Consider the following 25,454-nt stretch of genomic DNA (forward strand, 5'->3'; position numbering starts at 1 on the left):
TCAGTAAATCGAGTGTGGGCACAAGGAACTTGGCAGGTAGACGTGCAGGCAGAAGACCCATCGGCAAAGCTGCACGGGGACCCTACAGGAGGCTGGCAGGGTCCCCAAGAAAGACTCCACTGGAGCAAGTCACCTGTAGCCAGGCTCAAGTCCTGGTTTTACCAAGTGAAGGGTGTTTGAACTGAGTCCTACAAGCACAAAAGGGAAAGGGTTTTCCCCCCTACACCCCTCAAAAGGGCCCTGGGTATAAGAGGGGAGCATTCCTGGCTGTGGTGAAAGGGAACCTGGCATGGGACAGGGAACCTCTCACTGGGGAGGCAACAGCTTACTAAAACAAAGAAAATCAATATGCCGTACCCTGAGAAACTGCTTCATTCTGTAGTGGGTTTACGTGGCAAGGTTTTGGTAGCAGGTGGCCATAGGGGTGGCTTCTGTGGGAAGGATCTAGAAGCTGCCCCATGTTTGGTAAGGGCCCCACTGCTGACCAGAGCCGAGCCAATAAGCGATGTTGTTTTGCACCTCTGTGAGAGCATATTTAAGACAGGGAAAAAAAACGGTGCCCTACACAGCAGCTGGGAGAGTGAGAGGAGTGAGGAACAGCCTTGCAGGCGCCAAGGTCAGTGAAGAAGGAGGGGGAGAGGTGCTCCAGGCGCCGGAGCAGAAGTCCCCTGCGGCCTGTGGTGAGGACCATGGTGAAGCAGGCTGTCCCCCTGCAGCCCATGGAGTGCCACGGTGGAGCAGGTGGACCTGCACTGACGGAGGCTGCAGCCTGTGGAGGACCCCCGCTGGAGCAGATCCCGGGCCGGACCTGTAGCCCGTGGAGAGGAGACCATGCAGGAGCAGGTGACCTGGCAGGAGCTGCTGCCCGTGGGGGATCCAGGTTGGAGCAGTTCGCTCCTGAAGGATGGACCCCGTGGTACGGACCCATATCTGGAGCAGTTCCTGAAGAGCTGCTGCCTGTGGGCAGCCCATGCCGGATCAGCTCATCAAGGACTGCATCCCGTGGGAGGGACCCTACAGCACAGGGGACGAGAGTGACCGAGAAGGAGCGGCGGCGAAGAAGCGCTATAGACTGACCATAACCCCCATTCCCCTGCGCCGCTCAGGGGGAGGAGGTGGAAGAGGGTGGTTGGGGGGGAAGGTGCTTTTGGTTTCTTTCCTTTGTTTCTCACTTCTCTAGCCTGTTAGTAATAGGTAATAAATCTTACTATCTCCCTACGCTGAGTCTGTTTTGCCCATCACAATAATTACTGTGCGATCTCCTCGTCCTTATCTCAACCCTTGAGCCCTTTTCATCGTATTTTCTCCCCGTTCCTCTTTGAGGAGGGGGAGTGAGAGAGCAGTTGTGGTGGAGCTCGGCCGCCCACCCGAGTAAAACCACCACACATTCCTGCACCGCTTGGAGGAGACAGAGGTGGAGGTTGACTCCCCTAGGAGCCCCTGCACCAACTTCACCCTGCTGAAGGGACCCCACCTCACCTGCAGCTCATCAACCATAGGATGATCACCGTCATGTGGAGGGTCAGATGCACCATCTCCCCCTCTATCTCCATTGCCCCCTTTCACACTTTTCTTAGAGATTCCCCTATGAGATGCTCAAGGCATGCTGGGGCTCAACTTTTTTACTACCAAACAATGAGAGCAAACAAAGGAAGCAATTTTTCATGTGGAGAATTAGGATGCTTGTAGGCACAGATGAGTAAAGGACATTCTGGCTGTGCAGGGATTCCCATACACACAGACAAAAAGACCACAGCAGGCAGTAGGGACAGACATTGGGCCACAAGCAGAGCAGATACTGAGGGGCAAGAGGTGAGGATGCCAGTGAGATCTGATGGGGCTGGTGCCCAGCACTCTGCAATGGGGAAAAGCACGGTTTGCCCTGCTGAGGGGCTGAGTCAGAGCCAGAGGTGGATCTCAAGGCAGAAGGAGGTAGCAGATGGGGAGAAGAGCTGATGGAAGAACCACAAAGCTAAGCATGATGATAAACAGGGGTCAAAATCTTTTCTTGTTGCTAACCTCTCTAGGTCACGTTACCTATAATATCTTGTAGTCAAGGATCTTATGAAATTTCCTTTACAGGACCATTAGCCTCCTCTTCAGTTGTTAATGAGGGTATTAAGTAACACCAGCACTCCACCAACCCAGCTCTGCTCCTGTTTGCCTTAGTGGGAGCACTGCCATCAGTTCTGCTGCCTCCAGTCCTGCACCCACGCTCGCCTGGCTTCCAGAAAGGTCCCATCTCCCTCCCCGCGTTATCTGTGCAGAAGCAGTGGCAGGTGCTCTCCCATGCTCCCACGACACGGGAAAGCGACACATTTGCCTTGGATGGCAAGTCCCAGAGAGGCTGTTTCACCCACAGAAGTCACAGAAATGCCCAGGCAGTGGAGGGTGTGGGGGCCACGGGGGGCATGCTACAGCAGGCAATGAGGTGGCTTCGCTCTGTTTTTAATCTCCTCGCCACTCTTCTGTGCCTGAATGGGATTAGAGAAGCAACAAGGGAGCGTCACTGCCAGGCACACTCCATGGCAACACATCAGGTTTAAAGACATGCCAGCTCCTAGGCACGCTGCCTCATCCTATTCCCCAGGTCCCCTCTCCTGCGCTTCCTCCATGCTCCAGCTCACCTGGCTGTCCCTGGAGGTCCTGCCTAGCGTCTCTTCCTCAGACGGACAGATGGACAGGCACACAGAGGACCAATGAAGTACCCGAACCAAAAACCTCCACAGCTCCCAGGCTTGCTCTCACCTCTTCTTAGACCTTTCTCTTTCCCTCCAGCAACACCTGCCTCGAGAGCATCCCCAGAGCAACATCCCACCATGGCGCAGGCAGCAGCCAAGCACAGGCTCCTCCGGGAGCTCAGCTCCCCACTCGCAGCCAGAGGAGAAGGCAGAAGATGTTCTGCTTTGTCTCCTCTTCCCACCGGGCCTCCCGAAAGCAGAGAGATGACAACTCAACAGCTGCCTCCCTGTCTGGGGGATGGGGTGTGAGGCACAAGCATTTTGGGGAAAGGAGAATTGATCTGAATAAATCACAAACAAGCGAAGCTGAAACTCAAAGCCAACTTGCCAGCTCAGATTTCATTGTTTCACTAAATGCCTGGGGAAGATAGTGCACGAAGACAGCTCAGACAAAGGCTGTCCTTTAAGGTATACTCAGCCTGACCAGAACACAAAAGGTGGACAAAGTCTTGCAAGAAAGAGATTGTTCCCTCTTGTAAGATTTATACCCCAGTTTGAGAAACCCAAGAGGCCCTGAGCTGGGGTTAACAAGCAGAGCTCTCCAGAAGTCAGTGAAGCTGTCAGTTTATTATCCACAGAAAATACAGCTCACACACTTGAGTCCTTACCAGCCCTGAGCTCCATATCTTCCAAGGAGGCTCAGACCACCTTGTGTGCAGCCCCATCCCTGCCTCTGCCAAAAAACAGTCTCCCCACAGATCATTTCCTAGGTATGAACCCCTGCCTCCCATAGCTCACTTTTCAACCAAATCACATCTCACATCCCTCCCTGGCTGCCAGAATAAGTCAGGCCACAAGGTGGCCAAGGAAGGGCTGAGAGGGCTCCACTGCTGCCTTCAAAACGGCTCCTTGCATTGATGATCCACACCAGGACCACAACACACCCAAGCCACATTTGGGAGCCCATTGATTTTAACCATCTGATGCCCTTTGGTCACTACCATCCACACCAGTGGCCTCCAGCTGACCCAGTGCACACCATCCCACAGAGTCTCCTTCACGGCGACCAGTTCTCCATCATAGCTCCACACTCCCCCTTACACCTTGAACGGTAACACCAGGTTTAAATCACCACCTTCTAGAAAAAAAACTAATGAGGTCCAAAACTAATAAGGTCCACTTCAGAATTTCATCACAGGGTCTCTCCTCTTTTCTCTGCATCTCCTCACATCACCCAGCCAGATACACGGTGGAAGGCACGGTGCATCTCTCCTAGGGATAATTAAAGAGGAACTTGCCAGCAGGTCAAATATTTACCTAAGCATCATCAGTGCAAATATCTTCTAATCCTTCTGTATCTTTCAGGGATGGCAAGAGGAGAATGGTGAGTACTCCTCCAATTTATATAGATGCCTGTAAATTGGAGTAATAAAAAGCTCATTTAGATTATTTATTATGTAGTAATTGTATAATTATTAGTCAAATACATTTATGCTGAATGTATCATCAATGAAGAGAGTTAATAATACATAAAAGCAATATATACACAGGGTAACATTCTGTGCACTCTTCTGTCCAAATCTAAATGCATTCTGACCATCTGACTGCTGCTTACACGCAGACACTGCTGCTGAGAGCCACGCTGGCTCTCCGAGCATCGCCTGTTAACCCCAGCCTGCCTCTCAGTACGTGTATGTCGAGCGGAGAGGGAGATTGAGATGTAAGTCTCGTGACAGCGCATTTGTGGCCTCCGTGCAATTGCCAAATGCAAGCATGTAGCTAAGTGCATCAGAAAAGAATAATCCTGCGTCCAGTGGAGAGGTGTCACGGCGATGGATGAGGAAATCCTTCACACACACGCACAGGAATGTGTAATGTCACAGGTACAAGACGAAGCCTCAAGTGCACAACGTTAATCTGCTTAATCACACTCAAACATCCCAAGTAATCAAGTGGCCTGGGAAGGAGATAATCACTTTTGTGCTCTCCTGTTACAGCTGCCTAACTTAACACCTCTGCTTCCCTCTGATGGGCCACAGACATCCTCTGCCCTGCTCAGAGAGTCCCAGGTCACTTGGCCACACATCCCCTTGCCTTTAAGCAGCAGCCCCACAACTCACACTTCTATTTCAAGTGATAAGCAGCCCTCAACGAGGGCTTTGCCCAGGGCTACTCTCCTCCATCCCTTGGAAATGCTGCCCAGAAATGTCTTGACAGCAGCATGCCCACACCCACACATGCAGCAGTGAGGCTGCTACAACAGCAGGATAAGCCTTGGGCATTTTTATTGCCCAGAAACTTGTCCCAAGCTGAGCACAAGGAGAGGTGTAGGCCAAGCATTGCAGACATCTGAAATGTAAAGCTGGAAGAAACTCAGCTACCCAAGCGTAAAGCACTTACTATCAATGTATTTACCCACTCTTCCAGAGACACCTGGTCTTTATTTCAAAGGCGAGATATTGGCACAAGCCCCAGCTTCGCGGGCTTGCAGCAGTTTCTCTGCTCTGCCTCCTTCCCCTGTCTCTCCCCTCTCATGTTGCAAACAGAAAGTCAGAGGGGCTTGCTCCAAGTGCAGTGCTCTGTCCATGTCCATGGGGAACAGGAAGAAGACAGAGGGACACAATTCACCATAGTGCAAGGACAGGGGAACAAAAAAAACATTCAATTAGGGCAGAGAAGAAGGGGCATCAAAACACACCACCAGACCCGTGCAAACAACAGTTGGCTGACAGCAATCTGATCCTCTCTGTCCCTAAACCACATAATCCCATACAGCTATGGCCTGACATAGCCAAAACTGCAACCCCAGCATTTATGACTCCATCTAGGAGTCAAATTCATTTACATCCAACTCCAAGGTGCAAGCTTAGCTCCCACCTCAGGAACCTGGCTCATAAAAATTGGGATTTCCCTGAAGGTTTGAGTAACCTCCAAGCCACCACCTTCCTCCTCCTCCTCACATAGGAAAGTCCACATACCCAGTTAATGCTACTTCTGCACGTACAGAGCATGCAGAAAGTCCCGTGGAGCAGGATATCCCAGTGCAGACCTCCCCAGCCTGCCCTCCTCCCATTGCAGTGCTTGGAGAAAGGTGAGGGGAACCCTGAAGCACGTTTCTCCATGGGAAGTTCCCCTTCACCCAGAGAAGGGAGAGCATTTCACCTTCTGCAGTCTACCTATGATCTGAATTCATGTCTCACACCCAGACAGAGAATCCCTGGTGTGACAGCTCAGGGAAATCAAGTGAAGTGCCAATCCTATTTCATTTTTCAGTAAAATAACCCCCATATGGGAGAAAACAGTTCCTCCAGACATCTGCCACACATTCCAGAAAAATGCATTACAGGCATGCCACTAAGTGTGAAATAGATTTTTAAAAGTTAAAAAGCTATTGGATATTTAAAGCATGTGTGACATATCACAATATGCTAGAAACGCATGTTAAAGAAATAACAGCACCCCAAACGTACTGTGGAGCGATGCAATTAATTCTGTGCTTAGAGAAAATCCTGGGTCATGGTTCTCTGGAAGAAGTTGGGTGTGTTTTTTTTTAAGTACCTACTTTAATAGCTCATCATTGTATTGTAGGGGGAACTCAAGGCTTCAGTTAGAGCTGAACTACATGGCAGAAGGCTGTATGCAGCTACACTGATAACACTAATTTTAATTAATCCCACCCCATGCTCTTCTCCCTTCCAGCAGTCACTCATTTGCTTAGAGCTTCACCTGACTGGCACTTTGAGCTGAAATTTCCATAAAAGATGTGGCTACTTTTTTTTTTTTATTATGGAAATCAAAGTTGAATTTCAGCAGTTGCCAAAACAAGCATTGCTTTGTCCATGCAGAATTCGTGAGAAGTTTCGGGTTGGGTTGGTTTTTGACTAGCACTCATTGCTGGGTTCTCTGAAATACTGCTTTCGTACTGGGCAGCAGGGTAGCCTCTGAGACCTCTTGTTCATCTAGCAGTCATCCATCCTGAGATAAATTAGCAGCTGCCATTGGAAAAAAAAATCATGCTTTAAACATCCTCAGGAGAGACTGTTTCGTTGCGACTCAATCCAAGAAATGATATCAGAATTAAGGATAACTATGGCACCTCAGTTCTCTCCCTTTCCACCATGATCTTTCATTGCATGTTGACATGTTTCTTGCACAGGATATCCACAGGGAGGGATGGCATTCAGTGAAGACAGTGATGCAGTATTTAGCCAGCAGGTCTTACAGAAGTTTGCTGACAGCAGAAAAGCAGAAGCAGGACTGCAAAGCATGCAGGCTCTGGGGCAAGGAACACACCCCAGGAGCAGACTGGCCCCATCACCCCCATATGTGATGCCCCTATCCCACCCCTCTCACTGCAGCCTGAACCCAGGCTGCGCCCCCCCAGGCTCCTTACCCAAGCCTTTACCTCCTCAGCCAGCTCCCTCTCACCCAAGTACCCTCTCCCCAGTTACCTACCCCCCCATTAGCCTTGCCCAGTCCCCTTACCAGGATGCTCACACCATCACTCCCCAGCCCCTACTCTCTCTCGTTTCCCCCATCACACTATCGCCACCTTAGCTCTCTGATCTCTGGACTGATTTTCCTCCTGAGCTTCTAGGTCCCCCATTCCAGCATCCTTCCCAGGTCTTTTGCCTGGTCCCTGTCTCCCAGACCTCAAATTAAAATTTAATTAAGTGATAAACAGAGTAAAAAGTTGGGCAACTTTAGAATAAACATCCTTTCTGGGTGCAGAGGAACGTGTATTATGAGGTCACCCATGCAGGGGAAGACAACAGGGTCAATCTGTGAGAGATAAACTAAAGAAGCAATAGCATGGGAAGAACAAAATGCTACAAGGAAACAGCGAGGAGACTTCTACCTCTGGAGGATTTTCCTGTGTAAGAGAGTGGATTACCATTTAGGGCCCCTCCAGTCACTAAAACCCTATTTCCAAAGATGGTTCCAGATAAGACAACAACAGCTGCCAGCAGAGAGACTGCTAAGCAGCAGGTTACACATATGGGGGGGAAAAAAAAGGAGCAAACTCCAAAGCAGGGAAGGATCCTGCAACATCAAGGATATGAATCAAAGGAGCCACGGGGAAAGAAAAAAAGCAAGCAAAAAAATTGCCGTGAGGAAAAAAAATAACATCCTTCATTAAGAAATATCACAGTTGGCCAGCGGCACTGAACATCAGGCAGTACCACAAAGGCAATATATTATTACTGTTGCACTTCTCTGAGCGTGTCTTTTTTAATATAATTCACTTATGACAAACACTTTCAAGGCCTGGCCTGAATCTCACACGCGCGCAGAGCAGGGCCTGCCAGGTTCACCCATAAAACCAGGACACTCACAGCAAAAGTTACATCACAAGACGATAAATACATGAACAGAAACAATGACAAAGATGATAATATATCACAAAGCATACTTTGTTCGAATATGGTTCTGCTTAATTATTAATAACAACGCCTGCTATCAGACTGGTAACACATTTTATAGAAAATCAGGACCTCGTGTCCTTACGGGGATTTGATGCTGAACTCGAGTGCTGAGGTTTGGGCTGAGAAGCAAGATACAAGGTACAGGTAAACACAGGGAGCATCCTCTCAGGGTGTGTGAATGATAGGGCGTGCAGATTTGCTAAGTACATCTTCACGGTGTTTTAGTGTGCTCCCAAATGATAAGCAGGGCTTGGAAGGCAAGCAGAGATTTTGGATCTCTGACTTCAGAGACTATCAGCCTCTGCGTGGAAGAAAATATCCCGCCCCCCCCCCAAATATTGAACTCCTGCCTCTTCCATGCCACAAAACAGAGCAGATGCTGTTTGTTATGAGCTGCCCATTTCAATAGGAAGGTTAATATTTTACCATGTGTTTTCTTTCCATTCCTTCCCTGTTGAGGCAAATCTCATAGCTAGCATTACAAGCACTGGATTCAGCAGCTTTCTCTTGGATGAATTTGTACTGATGTTAGCCCTTTTCATCCGTGACTAAGAAATGAAATCCCACAAGAGGTGCATTTGGTTCACTCTGCCTCAAGATATCCAAGTTACTTCAAGCTACAAGCAATCTGGAAGCCCTTGTGGTATTTCAGCATTTATGCTACTCTGGGGAGGCAGTGGTAAACAAAACTGAGTTATTAAAGTAAAGATAAAACAGCTCCCACAAAGGTTTGGGGGTCACAAACATGCGATGGATATGTCAGAGATGCCACTCGCACGTTGGAGGGCAGAGGAGAACAGGTGCTGAGCCAGGCTGGAAATAAGATTGTCTAACTGGGGATGGAAGAACCCTGTGAGGATGAGGAGGGTGAGGAACCATCAATCCCACCACAGCACAGCCACCAAGCCTGGGTCACTGCTTAGCAATCCCCACCTTTCTGTAGAGTGCTCTTCTTAAAGCCAGGCTGGATGGAAAGCCGATCCGAGGGCATCAGCGATCAATGGAGACAGGCTGCTAGCAGCGAGAGCCGAGAATGACAGCCAGGGAAGGAAAAAAAGGAGAGGGGAAAAATGACAGACTGCTACAGATGGAGAAAGGAGAGGGGAGAGACAGGGTGGCTAGTGACAGGAGGGGCTGCCGGGGGAGTTGCGGGGACACAGCAGCTCCGAGTCACACTCGAGGAGGGGGAGCAACAGTAGCAAGCTTTTATAGACTCCGGCACAGTAGGCGATGATGAGGGGAGACCGGGGGAGAGAAAAATAAAGGAAGAAAAGATAAGCAAAGAGTATGGCTTTGTATCATGAGCCAGGACAGATTTATCTTTCCTCTTTGACGAGCTACAGTACATAAGTGTAAACGGCACCGTTGTCTCAGGGGACAGACAGATGGTCACCCACATTACAGCTCTGCATCCCCCGTCCTGCCCAAGGGAGCCTCTTCCCTGTCCTGATCCACTCTGACAGCAGGCAGGGAGAGAGCTGGAGACCAGGAAGGCCGGGACAAGCATCTCTGTCTCCATCCAGAGCAGCGGCAACCACGAGCAGGGCAAGCACAACCCACCAAAGAGATCTGCCCCTTTTAACAGCCTTGGGGCTCTTCTCAGCCCCCTTCAGATGGCCCCCACCAACAAGAGGGCTGCAAGCTCCATTTCAGAGAGACTTCAGACAGGGCCTCCCTTGCATTTCCCTGTGGCAGGCAGAGTGAAGCGCCGGAGAGGCGGTGACACAGGGCGATGCAAGGGATTTGGGAAAGGGACAGCCTAAGTTGCACTGGGCCACCAGAAGAGTATGCAAAGCAAGTGCAGGACAAGCGGATCCAAGCTTGAGCCTGGTCCATCTTCCACCAGGCTGCAGGCCTGCAGCGGGAAGTCCTACGCTTGCATCCTCCAAAGGCAGCTTCTCTCTAGCACCACGAAGATCTTTTGTGCAGCTTACCAGTTGACAGCTTGACAGATTCTTTGCTCGTGTTCCCTCCAGGTCTGAAACAGGCCAAGTTTTTTTCCTCTTAACCATCCAGCTGCAGGCTATTTGCTGCAGAAGAGATGCAACTTTTAGCCATTTCTCACCTGAAGCAGCTCTGATCAAGTATTATACTCAGGTTACACAAATTCAACTGGCAGCAAGCCCTTCCTCTCTGTGGTGGGAAGAGCATTGAGTCCTCAAGTAGGCAGCTGGTCAATTTGTTAGTGGTTAATTGTATTATTTAATTCTCATTGTTATGACAGAACATGCAATTAGAGGTCTGGTCAGAGTATTTTATAGGCCTTAACTCAAAATGAGTGTTTTTATTGCCCTTTGTATTACACCAAGAGCCCCATCCAGCTCCCTCACATGCCCTGCTACCGCGTTCATGAAGGCTGGAAAAGGCAAACTGACCATTTTTCAGAGAGCAAATGGTTCTCATCTCCAAGGCAAAATATATTCCAGTGAATAAACACAATATGCTCCAGAAGGGCTTTCAGCGTTTCGTTTCAGCAGCACGCTCTGCAGAGGGAAGGGGAGGTCCCCAGCAGCGGGTGCTGCTACCATCCCTGTGCTCAGAGGACATCATCCCTCTCCTCTGGGCGGATGCTGCCACACACCCCTCAGGATGGCACCAACCACGCTGTCTGCACTTGGTAGCGCTGTGCAATATGACAAGACCAGTCTTCCCAAGCTAATCTGAAAAGCAATGGCTGGTGTAAATCGGTCTGTTTTCACTAGGTGCAGTAGAACACTGATTTATGACATACAAGACTTCCATCCTCTCCTCTCTGCCTGCTTCCCTGTTCTATTCGCTTACGTTGACCAGAAGTCCAGGGACTGCACAGAGATACCTTGGAAAAAAAATAACACACAGTAAGATCCCTAGCCCCACTTTCCTGAAGCACTCGGCCATGCAGCATTAGCGGGTCTTTTATTGCTCCTCACATTTACTGGGGAAACAGGGCAGTAGGGCATGCACACAGCAAAAATGACCCCCTCTCCCAAACCAGCCACCTCGATATTTCAGCCAGTCCTTCCTCCAACAATAGGCATCTATCCTCCAGTCACAGACAAAAGGCTCGGAGCTTTGCATGAAGACATAGATCTGCACTAACGATTTCTTCCAGCCTTACTTCTGATTGTCAGACCCTATGGCCATTAGAGCTTCGAGGCCTGGTTCAGTTTGTGCTGTTCAGTTTCACTTCCAATCTGCGGTCTTTGACTTCTCACTGTAACAACCTCCAGAGAATCAGCTGAAGGGATGGGAGGCAGCAAGATATCCTGTCTCAGCATTTGTGCTCAGATATACATGGCCAGCTTGCAAGCCAGACAAATTTAGACCTCAGCCTTTTATATCTGCCCACTTGCCTGGAATTTCATACATCTCACACGCATGCAGCCCAGCCAATTTCTTACGGACTGTGAGCATTCAAATTCCCTGCAAGCATATCCATCCCCTGTGCACTACTAATGACGATTCAGGAGTTTAAATTCAATTTACACCACATTTGACTGTGTAAATGATCCCTCTAAACTTCCCATTGCAAACTTGCACATCAAACAACCCACACTAATGATGTTCCCTTGTCACTAGCTTTGCAGAGGCAGCTTCCTTCCCGACTACTCTGGGGGTCCTAAGCACTATAATGCTCCCCCTGCCTCTTGCTTTTGCCCACAAACTGCAACTGGGTGTCAGGGTTTCCACCCCAGGAGAAAGTCTGCGTTCAAGATTTTGTTATGGAAACACTAAAATACATCTCCCAGCCTAAACCTGCTTTCAACATTCCCTTTTGCCTCCCCCCCGTAGCATCTGGGAAGAACAAGTGCATCAACCCTAAAGGCAGCCCCGGGTGCTAGTCAGCAAGCGCTCAGTCCACTATCCAGAAATGCCCTTTTAAAACTTGGAAAGCCTTCAGTGCATGCCCGGGGGAACACAGATGCCACTAAAACCACGTTCTCTGGAGAGCTCTGATCAGCTCACTTTCCCATGCAATAGGAGCAAATATAAAATTGATTTAGCACGTTGTGGAGTGCAGAGGGGTTTCACAAAACCTCACACACACACACACACAAAAAAGCATCTTGCACTTGTTGGTTCTCTGGTATACAGATTTATCTGTTGGCTGGAGGAAGGTCTACAGAGAAATGTAATCAACAGAAATCAATCCATGCCTGAGGGCAGAGCAGCATCTTCCTGATTACCTAGAACAATGCAAAGCTATCCAAGACCTCAAATACGTGCCAGACTCTTCACCTGCCTTGTGAGCTAGATTTGCAAGGAGAGACAGGAGGCATCTGTCTTTAAAATGGAGTAGCAGGAATAACATACACATTTCAGTGCCTTCCAGCTATGCATATAAAAGCTGATACTGCTGACCCCAGGAATGGAAAGCCATGATCCCTAGGTCCTCAAGAATGATGAATCCTTCTTAAAATTCATAAGACACTCAAATTTTGATGCATTGTTATACCTTCTGGTCACATTTCCAAGCTTTCCTCCACCTACTAGAGAGGTAGGAATCTTTCTTTTTTTTGTCTGTGTATATATATAATTAAAAATTAAGTACATAATATTTTAAATATATAAATTGTATACATATAACCATGTAAAATTGAAAATTGTCTATATACACATATATAAGTAGAAGTAAATGTGTAAAAGGAGAAGTAAACCTAATCAGAGGATTACAGGAGCTCAAGCCTTAAGACAGACATCAACTCTTACAAGAGTTGCAATAAATTTGCAGCAGGTGTTTGCTTATTAGTTACCTCCATCCATTTGTTATAAAGATTGCAGCCAGGGTTTAACAGCACACAAGGCAACAGCTTATGGCAAAAAACAGGTACTACACGCTACAGAAACTGCAGATGAAATTTCCCTTGCACAGAACAAATTGCTCAAACTATAACGTAACACACCTATGCACCCAAAGCTTATTAATAAGCAGAAGATTTGTCAGCCCCTCAGCCACACGCGTCACCTGAAAGGCACTGGCTGTGGCAACGGTGTCCCCATGCACCGCAGCATCTCCTGCTTAGCATCTCCAGGAGAAGTACCAATTACTGACCCACGCACACATCATTCCCTTTGCTCCTCTGGCATTTGATTTTCTGCTCTGTTCAGGCAGGGCAGCACCAGCAGAAACCACCGCTGTCGCAACCCGCAACCATTTTGCACTCCGTTTGCTCATGTGGATGTGATGCCTGCAGTACCAGGGGTTTAACCTGTGGGTTTCCCCAGCTCTCCCATCAACGTGCCCAAGGCTGGTTCACTGTTTCGCCAAGCATGTAGTTCAATCTGAAAACTGCCGTGACAGCTTATAATAAAGATAGCCCCAGAAGCTTATTAACAGAAGATTTAGAGACACATAAGATAACAAAGCCCCTTCTTGGAGAATCGTTAATGAGCTATGGGACAGCCCCTCAGTACACATAAACAGTCCTACCAGCTTTGAGGAGTCACCCTGCTTTGTACCCTATAAAACAGACACCAGTACTAAAAGTTAACTGTGTACATGATCTGTTGCATAACTGGGGCCTGACCTCCTGCTCCTAGACCACGGAAATCAACTGGAAGCAACATTTTTCTGCATGAGAGCAGAACAGAAATCCAAAAGACCAACATACTTCACAAATGAGGGAAGGGGACTGGTATATAACAAAAAGCAAGAAAATGACTGAGCAGCGAGCTGCAGAGCCTATCTCGTTACTGCTACAGTTTTAGCATTGATTTTTTTTAATGGCATACTTCATTCTTGCTCTTGCTGTCATGTCAATATTATAGATATGACCGCAAAGTGAGGTCTAAGCCTCCTGGAAAGAGTTTCTTTTAAAGAAAGACTAAAAGGACAAACTGAATCTATCACATCTGACCCTACGATGGGTGAAGCATGAAGCCTCTCTGGAACCCCCAAGAAGTCAAGCAGAGATGCAGATTTCCAAGCATCTCTCCCATAATCTTCTCATAATTTGCAAAGTGCATCAGGATCCATTTGTAAAGCGCCATGTGGCATGGCCTTTATTTAGTTCCAAACATTTTATAAATTCATAAGACAAATGCTACACAGTTGTTTTGGAAACACATTTCACACTTTTCACCCTATTTCCCCTCCAACCTCAGCTTGAAATCCTATTTGACGTGGAGTTTAGGTTTTATATAAGAGAAAAAATTCTTGCAGCTGCTCTCTCCAAGCCGTATTTCAAATATTGACTGTTAACATTTCGGCTGCAACAGCCCCACAATCTGCAATTCAGAGCAGCCAGTCTTGTTTCTGTTCATCAAAACAGAAAATAGAGATCAACCTAAATAAACTGTTCTGCGACCAGGCTGGATTTTTAGCATGCTGCAGCAAGCCCAACTCCCCTTAAAGATGGGCACATTTACCATGAACCAGGCCAGCATCACATCACACACCCAGCTGATTACACAGCAGTTACCTGCATCTAACAAGGTTAATCAGTATTTTTTGAAAAAAGTCTGCTTTTCAGTAAACTAGGGTAATTCAAACATTCTTTCATACTGCACATAAAACTGTCCCAGAAATGTGTAATCACCTAAAAGCCCAGTAAATATTCTATGGGTAGCAAGCATCACAAATCTCATGTGGAACAAATTCCCTATCTTAAAATGAAATTAAGACATTTTTTTTTCTCCAAAACATCACATTTATACACTAATACACAACCAGAAGTGACTTTAAAGCACTGACACAATTGTTTTTTCGCCTTCCTCTTACTGCACTGCAGCAAAGGAGTATGGCAGTTGTTTAATAGCACATAACAAAATTGCAGGACTGCTCATGGAAGAAAAAAATTATCTTCAGGGGAGGGGGATTTAAATAGGTGGAATGCAATTACCTAAATTGAAATTTAGTAGTTAATGACCTTGTGCTTACAAAAATTACTACCTAGTCCTTAATGATCAGAGCTTCCATTTTAAGTCTCATTGACAGTACTTCCAAACATAATGATCATGAAGCTCTGCCCTAGTAGAAAGCCAATGAGAAGATTAACAGGCTTTTAATTAATGTCCCCCCTTTTCTGCTGAGTTTTCAGGAAAGGTCAGGTGTTGCTCTGTGATGATGACTCAGCCTGCCTCTGCTTGGCACAAGAGTCTCGGAGAGTTAATAGCCCAACATAACAGGGGTGAAAAACTTCAGAACAGGAAAAAAAAAGCAGGTATTCTTGGCAAAAATTCTTCGAAGATATTTGACTTTCATAGAAGTATCCCTTACAAAGGGGCTCATTTCCTCATGGGGATAAGATCACGAGGAGTGATTTGCAGCCAGATCATGGAACCGTATGATTTCTACAGTACTGTCAATAAAAGTGTGATGCCAAGAACATATATTTACTTGCAGGAAAACTTGAGGTTGCAGAAACATCCCCTCTTCAAAGAAAGATAAATGTGGGAACTACTTAGTACATGATCCATTCAAAGTTCCCCTTATAGTCCTCTATAAGAGGGGACAAAAATCAGAGGAGCAGAATCCTCTCCACTCAGTCTCCACTTTACAAATAATCTCCTAAATTCACCCAGCAATCCTGGGTGAAAATTCATGAAGCAATCCTTTCAAGAGGCTTCCAGCAGCCCCACCACAACCCTTCACACCTGTGTCACACATGGCCAGGTGGAAAGTCATCAACAGGCAACTGAGCAAGGCTTGTTCCTCCCCTCCATAGAATCTGCTATGAAACAGTCCTTTTCAAAGTCAAACACCATGCATGTACCCTTAAACACTAATATAAGCATACTGTGCTAAGCTCCTTGAGTAACACAACTCCAGGATATTAAAAACAAACTCCACATTATGTACCAAACCGCAGGGATTGTTTAGATTGATTTATTTTCAGCCAGAAACATGGATGCTTTTCTTCCCCAACAGCCTCCTTCCCCAAAAGCAAATCGTCATCCCAAACCTAGCCTACTACTTTTCTATCATCTTCTGAGTGCAGCCTTTTCACGGACACTAATCTTTCATGCTTTACTCTGAGCCCACCACACGCTGGGACAGGATTCCCAGGACATATAGCTAGCACAGCCACACAGTAATTGAAAAGCAATGCATAATTCACTACAAAGTTTCAAAATCTTAAGGACCAACCAGTAGAAAGGAAAGTAGAAACCCTGGATCTCCAACAAATTCTCAGTCATAACCTGCACTTGAGACTGTAAAACCTTTTTAAAGGCTTCTGAACTTTAAGACAAGAGCTCAGATCTGAAACCCAAACCTTTCACTATATTTGAAGTTCAAACAAATCTCCAGATTCATCAGCCATCTAAGATCATCTGCTACTGCTAACTGCACCTCCAGACTTCACTCGGGGTTTAGCTCCTCATCCTGAAAAGTCCCTTAGCAATATTTTGCAAGTCTCTGCTGTGTGACCAGACACTCAGATTTAACCTAGAAGCAGATGCAACAAAAACAAAAACCATCCTTATGTACAACAGCCACCTAACTAGGAGCTAAGAAATTTCCAGGGGAAAAAAACACCACCACATGAGATTTCTGGCCAGAAAAAGGTTTATGTAAAACTTCAGACCAACCTCTTTGATGATTCATCATCTCCTCCACTTCCTCCCACTTTGAAGGGTCCCACAATCCAAAGAGCAACAATTGCCCTCCGCCTGCTTTTTATATCGTTACTACCTAGCGGCCTTGGTACTAATTAGCTGTGTAGGTGCCTATCATTTGCAGGGCTCCCCTTGCAGCCAAGGCACCGAGATTGAGTGGGGACATATGTTTGTGATTGGTGGCCTCCCTTGCAAGGGAAGGATGTAATCACATCCCAAAGGATGTATGAGGCTCATCACCACACTTGTTAATATGTCCTCCACTTCATTCACGGCCAGAAATCATGATGAGACCTCTCCAGGACTCTGATGTTTGCTTGTGGGAAATGCAATTGGTCACTGTGCAACCAAGGTCCAGGAGTGGTGGTTCCTTACCAAGGACAATCTCAACTCTTACTAGCCCTGTATGCGCAAAGGAGGGGGACACTTTGTCCATTCATGGTGACCTGCCCAAAAGCTCCTGGGCCAGCAGCTCCTCTCTCTGTCTCTGTGTGTGGGGAAGGGGAAGACAAGGCCTTTTTACAGCATTTCTCCCCATCTCTCCTTCTCCCCCACCCATCCCTCTGAGATCCAGGCTGTCGGCAGCTCTCTCTGAAGTCCCTTCTTTCATAAGCAGCTTCTTTTGAACACACATTGCAACAGCTGACGTTCTGTTTAAATGCAAGCCATGGACAAAACGATTGATTACATATGAAGGAAACTTCACTGCTTACCTGGCAGGTGTCTTGGGTGGGCAAGGAGAGGGGAGGGACGGGGCAGGAGGGAGCGGGAGGTGAGACGGGAGGAGAGGCAGCTTGGAAAGGATATGGGTTGCACACCATTTTGATGCACCAGTTCCGAGGGCTGGTGGTCTGCTTCAAGCAGAAGAAGACAACCGGAGCCAAGTCAGGGTAGGGGACGTCGGGATCTGGCGGGGAGGTGGCTTCTTCATCCTCGCCCAGCTCCGGGGAGGATGGGGGCTGCTCTGGCGGCGTTCGCTGCTCCGAGACCCCCAGGTCCACAGGCTCCAGCGGGCAGGTGGTGGAGGCGCTGGGGGGCTGTGGGCCCGCGGGCCAGGTGGAGGGAGGCTGGGGGATGTACTCTGCCATGCCCGCCGCAAGCGAGAACTCCTGGAGAGGAGGTGTGAAAGAGAAAAGAAACACATGAGAAACCAGCAACCAGGGCACCACATGCCAGTCCGCTTCTCTGCCAAGCCTCTTGTGGCTACTCCTCCCCAGAACTATTTAAATCTTCCCCACAGCCTCTCGGATACCCTGGCATGGTCCTTCTCAGGTGATGGTGTCCACTCTTTGGAGCCAGCCTGAGCACCTGAACAGAGCACTGCACTTTGGAGTGGTGTGGACACATCCTGAAACACCACAGCCAGCCTGCCCTTGCAGTCCTTCAGATGATCCTCCCAGCCCCAGCGTCATCCCTGCTGCCCCAGCCATGCCCTTTCCCTGGGGACAGTGGGCTGGCCCTGCACTACAGCATGCTTTGAGCAGGCTCCTCCAGACCAAGACTGGCAAATATATGTCAAAGCCATACAGAACAGGTACTCATTCAAACGGGGAGCTGTAATGCAAGGTAGAAGCAGGAATTATACATTAAGCACCTTTTACTGGAGCTTGCGGAGCTCTCCTACACCAGAACAATAGAAGTAATGGGAAGGTGGGTTGCAAAAGTTACTCAGCTAACTAGGAAGGTCAGAGAGTGCTGGTGGGTGAAGGAGGAGAAGAACAACAGGTCTCACTCAGTGGCATCTGTGTGCTGCAGAGCACCATGCCTGAGCTGAAGAACATCATTTTGCTGATTGGGTGCACTTAACAGCAGCCTTATTCTGGGAAAATGCAAAGCCAAATTTTTTCCATTAAATAACACAGTGGAAGTGGCCTGTCAAAGTGAGGGGAATGAAATAAACTCCAGGGTCTGGCTTTGGAGGGGTGTTACAGTGACACTCTCAGGGGTTGCTTGCCCAAGATCTGCACAACAGTGGCCTGAGGGGTGCTTTCTACCTTTTGCCCTGTTGGTATGCTCAGAGTTTCTCAAGTGCCCGTGCTACAAACACAGGTTTAAACACAACACAAGAGCCCTCAGACACACTGCAAACCAGAATGAGACAACCAGTGGCTTGAAAGGATGTGTCCCTATCGAGACCCACAGCACAGAGCCCATCTCATCACCCTCTGCCCCCACAACCTGGCCGTAGGTTTTCCTCCCAGACACTCAGCTCAGTCTTCTTCACTTCAGGATCACACAGCCTCCATGTACCTCTGCTGGTGCTGCTCTGGCTTGCCTTGCTGCACTCCTGATGTTTCAGCCTGAGACCCCTTTCATGGCCACCCTGCTAGATCTGTGATCTCCAGGGCTCTCCATGACCAACCTCAGGTCCAGCCAATCTTTCTGCTGTGGGCTGCAGTCCTCCTTTATCCCCAGTTAAAACACTGCAAGCTCTGCCCACCCTATTCCCTGGGCCCCCTGCTTCCCACAGGCACTTTGATCCAAAGCTTTGCTTGTTCTTCGAGGCTTGGTATTTGTCAGAACAAAGAGTAGCAAGTGCAGAGGTTTAGCAAGCAGACATAGTGTCCCTTAGGGGATAGCACTGAGACTCTTCGAATTCATTACCCCAAAGGCCTGCAGCTATTGGAAAGAAACATGTGTAGTGTCTCCTGACTGTCTTTGGGATGTTGATTGTATTTTTTAACCCCTCTGACAAAAGCAGGAACACATCTTTCCCATCATCCAGCACCTCTGTTTTCACTTTCACCAGGATTTTAATTCTGAGCACCCATGCAACTCCTCATACCGCTTTTCCCATTCCCTTTTCCCACCAGCCCCCCATCACATGCTCTGAGCTGGCTCCCTTGCAGACTATTAGCATGCTGTGGCTGAGCCCAGCTTCTTTGCCATTAACAACACAGAGGAGAAAGGTTAGCAGGGACAGCCGGGAGAAATGACTTATTACAGTGCTCAGAGCATCCACACTGATGAGGGCATGACAATTCCAGAATGCAACGTACAAAGCTTCGTAATTAACAATACAACTGAGCAAAGGAATGGGAGAAACAACGCCATTAGCATTTCCCTGCTTTACCTCCAAGCAAACATTTGATTCTCCATCTCACCATTGCCAGATGCAGCTGGGATTTTGGAACGCAAATCTGCCCAAGGCACCTCAGCAGACGAGACCACGTCTAAGAGGGGTGGCTGGTGGAGAAAGGCATGGGCTGACAGATCATCACAGATCAAGCACATACACACAAATCAGGCAGTGGCCACATCACAAGCAGTTTATCTGCTCCAATTTGTGCTGCCTAGAGTGACTCATTTGAGGTCCTATGGACGCAGAGCCAGGTGAATCCCTTTGGGAGTCCTGACACTAAATACAGCCTTTGAATGACAGCTGCCCCGTTCCTTCTTGAGACTACATCCTGCTCCAAACCAGCTCTGAGGCTGTGATCAGGGTATATTGCCCGCTTTAAGCAGGATTTATACTCCAGGTCACAGGAGGGATAGGGGAAACCCAAGCAGTGGGGCACTCGCAAGCATTTTAGGCAGAGCCAGTCCTCCTGTCTCAGATTATAAAGGGCAAAGGAGAGGTTTTCCTGCTGGAGATGGATCTGTGGTCCTCGCCACCACCGGCTCAGAGGCGGAGGTTAGAGGGAGACATTTCTGCTGTTTTGGCCAAGCTGCAGCTCACGCAACACTGACATTTCTCTGAGACTGCAATTACTGGCCTTCCCATGTAGTAACCAGGGTGAACCTGCTGCAATATTTCAGCCCATTTCAAATCAGAAGCAGGTGAGATGAGTTTGGTACATCCACAGTAAAACAAGCACTGCGGGACAGGGCTCATGCCAGCTGAAGGAAGGTACTGGAAAGACCAGACAGGATTACGATGCTCCAGGTCTTGCCTTCGGGATGGCTCCGACCATCCCACAAGCCCCTCGCTTGAGGACATCTCTGAGCACGTGGTGTATTTATGAGTGCGGGTGGATGTGCCTCAGGGTGGTCAGTTGTACCTGGCTGTGAGCCCACGGTTGGTTGCTGCTGTGGATGGCAAGCGCTGGTTGTGTTACCTGTGACGCTAGGGTCTGGCTGTGGGGATGCGTTAGGCCTACAGGTTTCACTTTGACCGTTTGCAGCGTTTCAGTGTAATTAGTTGTACACAGCTCCCTCTGTGTTCATGTTTGTCTGGTGCCTGCATGGTTCTCTGCCTATTCACGGGAGGCAGAGCCCGCTTTCCTCTGCCCATGTGTGCATGGAGGTGTATCTGTGTGCGTGTCAGTGAGGAACGGGGCGATTTATTAGCAGTTAGCCCACATGTGGCTAACGATATCTTTCTGATGTCTCCGTGATTTGAAAGAGGAAAGATTTGAAAGATATTTTTTTTACTTCTCTGTCTTCACAGCACCTCCTCATGCAAAGGGACGTGGCAGAATTCAGCAGAAATCACTTCAAACCGTGCCCAGATCCAGCAGGCCTGGTGCACTGTGGGGCCCGTGCACTGCCTGGAACACATCTCCCAGGGCCTGCACCACAGATGGTGCCCTGCAGGAGGAGCAAGCCCAGACCTCCTGGGCTCTCCCACCCTTATCAACACGGCTGATCCCTGCCTCACATGGCCAGTAGAGCCCTGTCCTGGCCATGCTTTGGGCCCTTGTCCATGCCACAGCAAAGTGGGCACCCTTGGCCAAGCCTGAAGGAAATGCTGCGGAGGTCACTTACGGTGTTGCTGGTGAGGTGGAAGAAGAAAAGGCATGGGAGCAGCACAGTCCCAAATACACAGGCACCCAAAAATGACCTTTTGGAGAAGACTCCCCAGTCTAGCAGACCCATCCATGGGGAAGCTTTTCCCTTTACAACCTGCTTGCAGCATGCCTCCTCTGTGACACTGGCCCTTTCCACGCAAGTGGATTCCCATCGTGTCCTTTCACTTAAACCACAACAGCCATGAAGATTTCAGCTAAGATGGGTCTGATGAGGGTGGTGAAGAGGAAGAAAGCACCCTTGTGGGCTCCCAGCAGTGATGGCCTCAGAGCTCTCCTCACATCCGAAGCCCTTGAGCTGGAATACAAAGTGCTTGCAGGAGAGGCAAAATGTGCACATATTCTGGTTGTGCCCCATGGTTGTTCCCCCTGTGGGATGGGGGGACAGAGCTGCAGCTGATGCAAGCACAGGTGGTGGCCGGTCCTAGATAAGCTCTGCCCTTTCTGCCCAGCCTGGATCAACAATTTTTGCCCCTCTCCCAGTGCCCAACCCACCTCAGCATGCCGTCAGGACATGTTGCAGTGAACAGGCAGTGCACAAGAAGCAGGAAGACCTCATGGGACCCCCTGCTCCCCCTCACAGCGCTGTGCTGGACACAGTCTCTCACTCTGCCCCACCACCAGGCTTTGTTCCAACCCACACCACCGCTCACATCTGGAAAGGACACCCTCCAGGGTGGAAAGGCAGGTGGGGAGAGGAAGGAGCTCATCTATAGGGAACACATCACTAAGGGATTTGGGGAGCATCAAGTCAGTTTTAACTTCCACCTCTCCCTTCCCTATAAATTACCATCTCCCCTCCTGCCTCCAAAGGAGATACTCTGCATAAACCCAGATGCACATTTGGAGCAAACTCTGCCAAGAAACAAAAACAGGAAGGGAGCTGAAGCTATGTGCAGTACTATGACACCCCAGCCTCTGCTGGTGAACAGAGAGGGGATACAGGAGAAGAATGGAGATATGAAGATGGGAATCATCTGGAAGCACAGGGGAGACAATGCTGGCAGCCTTCCTGCAAAGGCCTATGGGCTGTTCGGTTGCAGGTCAGTAGGCAGACCTTATGATGGCTCTGTACATCCCACACGATTTCACTGCTGGCTCTGCTACTCATTTTTATGAGCCTTAAAAGTCCTCTTCTCTCCCTGCTGCCACCAGGAAAAAAAAATAAAAAATTAGATGGCTGCTTGAGTAGAAACCACTGAAAACCAGCAAAGACACCATTGCAAGGGACTGCCACACCTGACCCCTGTAGTCCAAGTCCAATCCCTCTCTATAGCAGGCAGACCTACAAGAAAACTCAGTCCTAAAAGGTCCGTAAACACACAGTGTTACCCCTTCCCAAATTTCCTACCACCCCCACTGCCAACTTAGAGCAACTCTGGAGGCAGAATACCAAAAAAAAAAAAAAAAAAGTGCCCAAGGCAGACAGGTAATTGAGGGCCTCACCATTGCTCCAAGTCCTGATGCTGGGAGGGAAGGAGAGATGGTGCTGGGCAGCACACACTGCACACCCTGCACATGCAAAGGCACACAGTGCACCAAAAGGAATAGGGTCTCATCCATCCCTGCTAGCCTGGCCTGAAGGAGAGTCCACTCCTAACCTGCATCGTGGCAAGTGATTTCATCGAGCCTGGCAGTAAGGCACACTAATGCAACACCTGGGAAATGCTTAACACCGCTAAGCCCACCTGTGCTCCCTGTACAAGGCTGTTTCTCTAGCCACAGCCAAACTCTTACACTTCAGAGAAACAAAATAAAATACCTCCCTTCCCCTCTAACAATCACACCACACAGAGAGTCTCAGCATCCACATCACAGCTGCAGAATCCCCTTTCCCAGCTTCCCACCACAGACCTCGGTGGCTCCTCTCCATCCCATCCAACCCCACAGCCATAACCCCAACCTCCAATGGTCTCAGGTGGAAATGCCACTCGCTAACCCTCCCTGGGATGCCCCATCGAGTTTTACATCAGGGAACAGCAGAGCAGGATCCTGCAGCACCAGCTGCTGCCGAGAACACCAGCGAGCAGCTTTTCCCACCACCAGCACCTACGCTCACCCACGGGCTGGCTCTGACCTGCAAAGCCCCCTATGACAGAGCCTGGCTTGGCCAAGGGACCAGCTCCCTCCTGTGCTCCCCTCATCTCAGGCAAGCACTGTGGCATTTTCTGAGATCTCCTCGTTGCAATTAGTCCCTGAGGCACTGCTCTGATTGCTCTTCAGGGCACACCGCAGTGCTTCAAACACGGTGGGCCGATGAGTACCAGGAAAGCAAGGAGTTTATTACCAAGTTAGTGGGTTGATTTATGTGGTCTGAGTTATGATTAGAAGGCTTAAATACATTTGGTATTGGTCTAAGACATTTTTCAAGCCACCATGCGATTTCTAAGGGCTTCAAGGTATGCATTTCAGACACAGATGAATAAACTGAATTAGCTGACTCTATTAGGTCATTACAAACAACCACACACCTCTGCATAGCTGGAGGAAAAAAAAAAAACACTCTACTTTCCAATAACAGGCTGGGGTTGTGTACAACTTAAACACTCGTAAAATCCCCCCTCTGTTATTCCATCTTACGGATGTAAAAAATATACAGCCAAGAGAGGGAACTATCTGATCTTGCAGATTCACCTGCGCTAGTTGATTTCTGAGCCCATCGGTGGACCCAGCAGTTTTAGTAAGGCTCTCTGCAAGTACAGCCGTTCACCTGCTCGGTTAAATTTGCAGGATTAGGACTTGGATTTAATAAAAGATCAAATTTACTTTAAATCAGCGGCCAGCTCTTTGAAAAAGCCAACACTGCGTGTGCATTTCATGAGTTTCCAGCTGTAGATACTTGTTCCCTGTGAGGAAAATGAATAGAAATTGGTTTCAACAATTTTTTCTCCAGAAAAAAAAAAAAAAGAAGAAGAAAAAAAGCTGACCAAGCAAATGGCTTATTTGCAGCAGAGCCTGGAATTGAAAGATTTTCACAAAATCAAAGATGGCAAGGGCTCAGCCTGAGCCACCCTTGGTCTGGGATGTCCTGCGGGGTGGAACAGGGCTGTAACACAACGCAGGGCTGCAGGCGAGGACCGAGTCACGTTGGGCAGGGACGCAGGGATCCTCCAAGCCCAGACCAGGCAGCAGGGATGCACCCAGCTCTGAAGTGGATTGGTGAAAGGGTGGAAGGAGTCAGGAGGAGGGGAGAGGCCACAGCTCAGGGCACAGGTGTTTTGCCAGCACTTTTAGGATGCTCGGGGCTGGACCAGTGGGGAAGGCGCAGCTCTTGGAGGGGACAAGGATGGGGACACAGAAAAGCTCACCCAGCATCAGAGGTGCACACGAGCAGCCCAGCCACATTCCTCATGTCACAGCGGAGGCCACTGTGCCTATCCAGAAACACCCACACAAGCAGCCAGCTCCTGGTGAATCAGCATCCCCCTCCCGCGGCGCTTCTCCTCGACGGCTGCAGCGGCGCTGGCCTTGTTCCAGCTGTGTCCACTGCCCGAGCCCCCGAGGGCAGCAGCCAGGGGAGACTTTGTGTGAGTTGGCACAACCCCTGCTTTGCATCATGGCACATCCAGGCTCCATAAGGCAAACCAACGAGGCGCCAGCAGATCAAATCTCCCCCCTCATCTCCCTCCCTCTCCTCTGGGATGTTCACCCCGAGACCTCCCGGTGAGATGCGTGCATCCCAGTGATCTGCAGACCAAGATCTGCAGGGATGCTGCTTTGCCAGCCTCCAGCCAGGGCACGCTCCCTGCCAGCTAGGAAGGGAACCCAAGGCAGAGGCCAGATCCAGCCCCTCTCTGACCCCCACACGCTCCCCTGGGTCAGAGAATGGTGGCACCGCACCGCCAGGCAAGTACTGCTGCTGCTCTTAGGAGCCTCACGGTGCACGTGCCATGAAGCCATGGTGTTATTTTAATGGCAAGAGAGCAATAAATGCTTTCAGCCCAGCAGCACCAGCCCTTGCAGGCAGCGGGGAGCCATCTCCTGCTGGTGGCTGCCCTCCTGCCGAGGGAGTGGGTGAGAGATGCTCAGCAGGTGTCCTTAAAACGTCAGGGGGAAAGGGG

General features: G+C 49.0%; 1 protein-coding gene across 9 annotated transcripts in view; it reads right to left on the minus strand.

Annotated features, from left to right (window-relative positions):
• Positions 1-25,454, minus strand: part of CACNA1I (calcium voltage-gated channel subunit alpha1 I) — a 178,600-nt gene that overhangs the window by 136,090 nt on the left and 17,056 nt on the right. For 3 of the 9 annotated variants that reach the window (XM_080590051.1, XM_080590049.1, XM_080590050.1), the window contains exon 1: positions 16,619-16,670. Coding sequence is in view for 2 of the 9 variants with exons in the window: in XM_080590042.1 (XP_080446168.1) it covers positions 17,453-17,754 (302 nt within the window). In the remaining 7 variants the exon portion in view is untranslated. Of the gene's footprint in view, positions 1-3,998; positions 4,095-16,618; positions 16,672-17,452; positions 17,755-25,454 lie in introns of those variants that run through there. The other 6 variants (XM_080590042.1, XM_080590047.1, XM_080590052.1 and 3 more) reach the window with 5 other exon arrangements.

The sequence above is a fragment of the Anser brachyrhynchus genome, assembly GCF_964034855.1.
Source record: "Anser brachyrhynchus genome assembly, chromosome: 1".
Taxonomy (NCBI): domain Eukaryota; kingdom Metazoa; phylum Chordata; class Aves; order Anseriformes; family Anatidae; genus Anser; species Anser brachyrhynchus.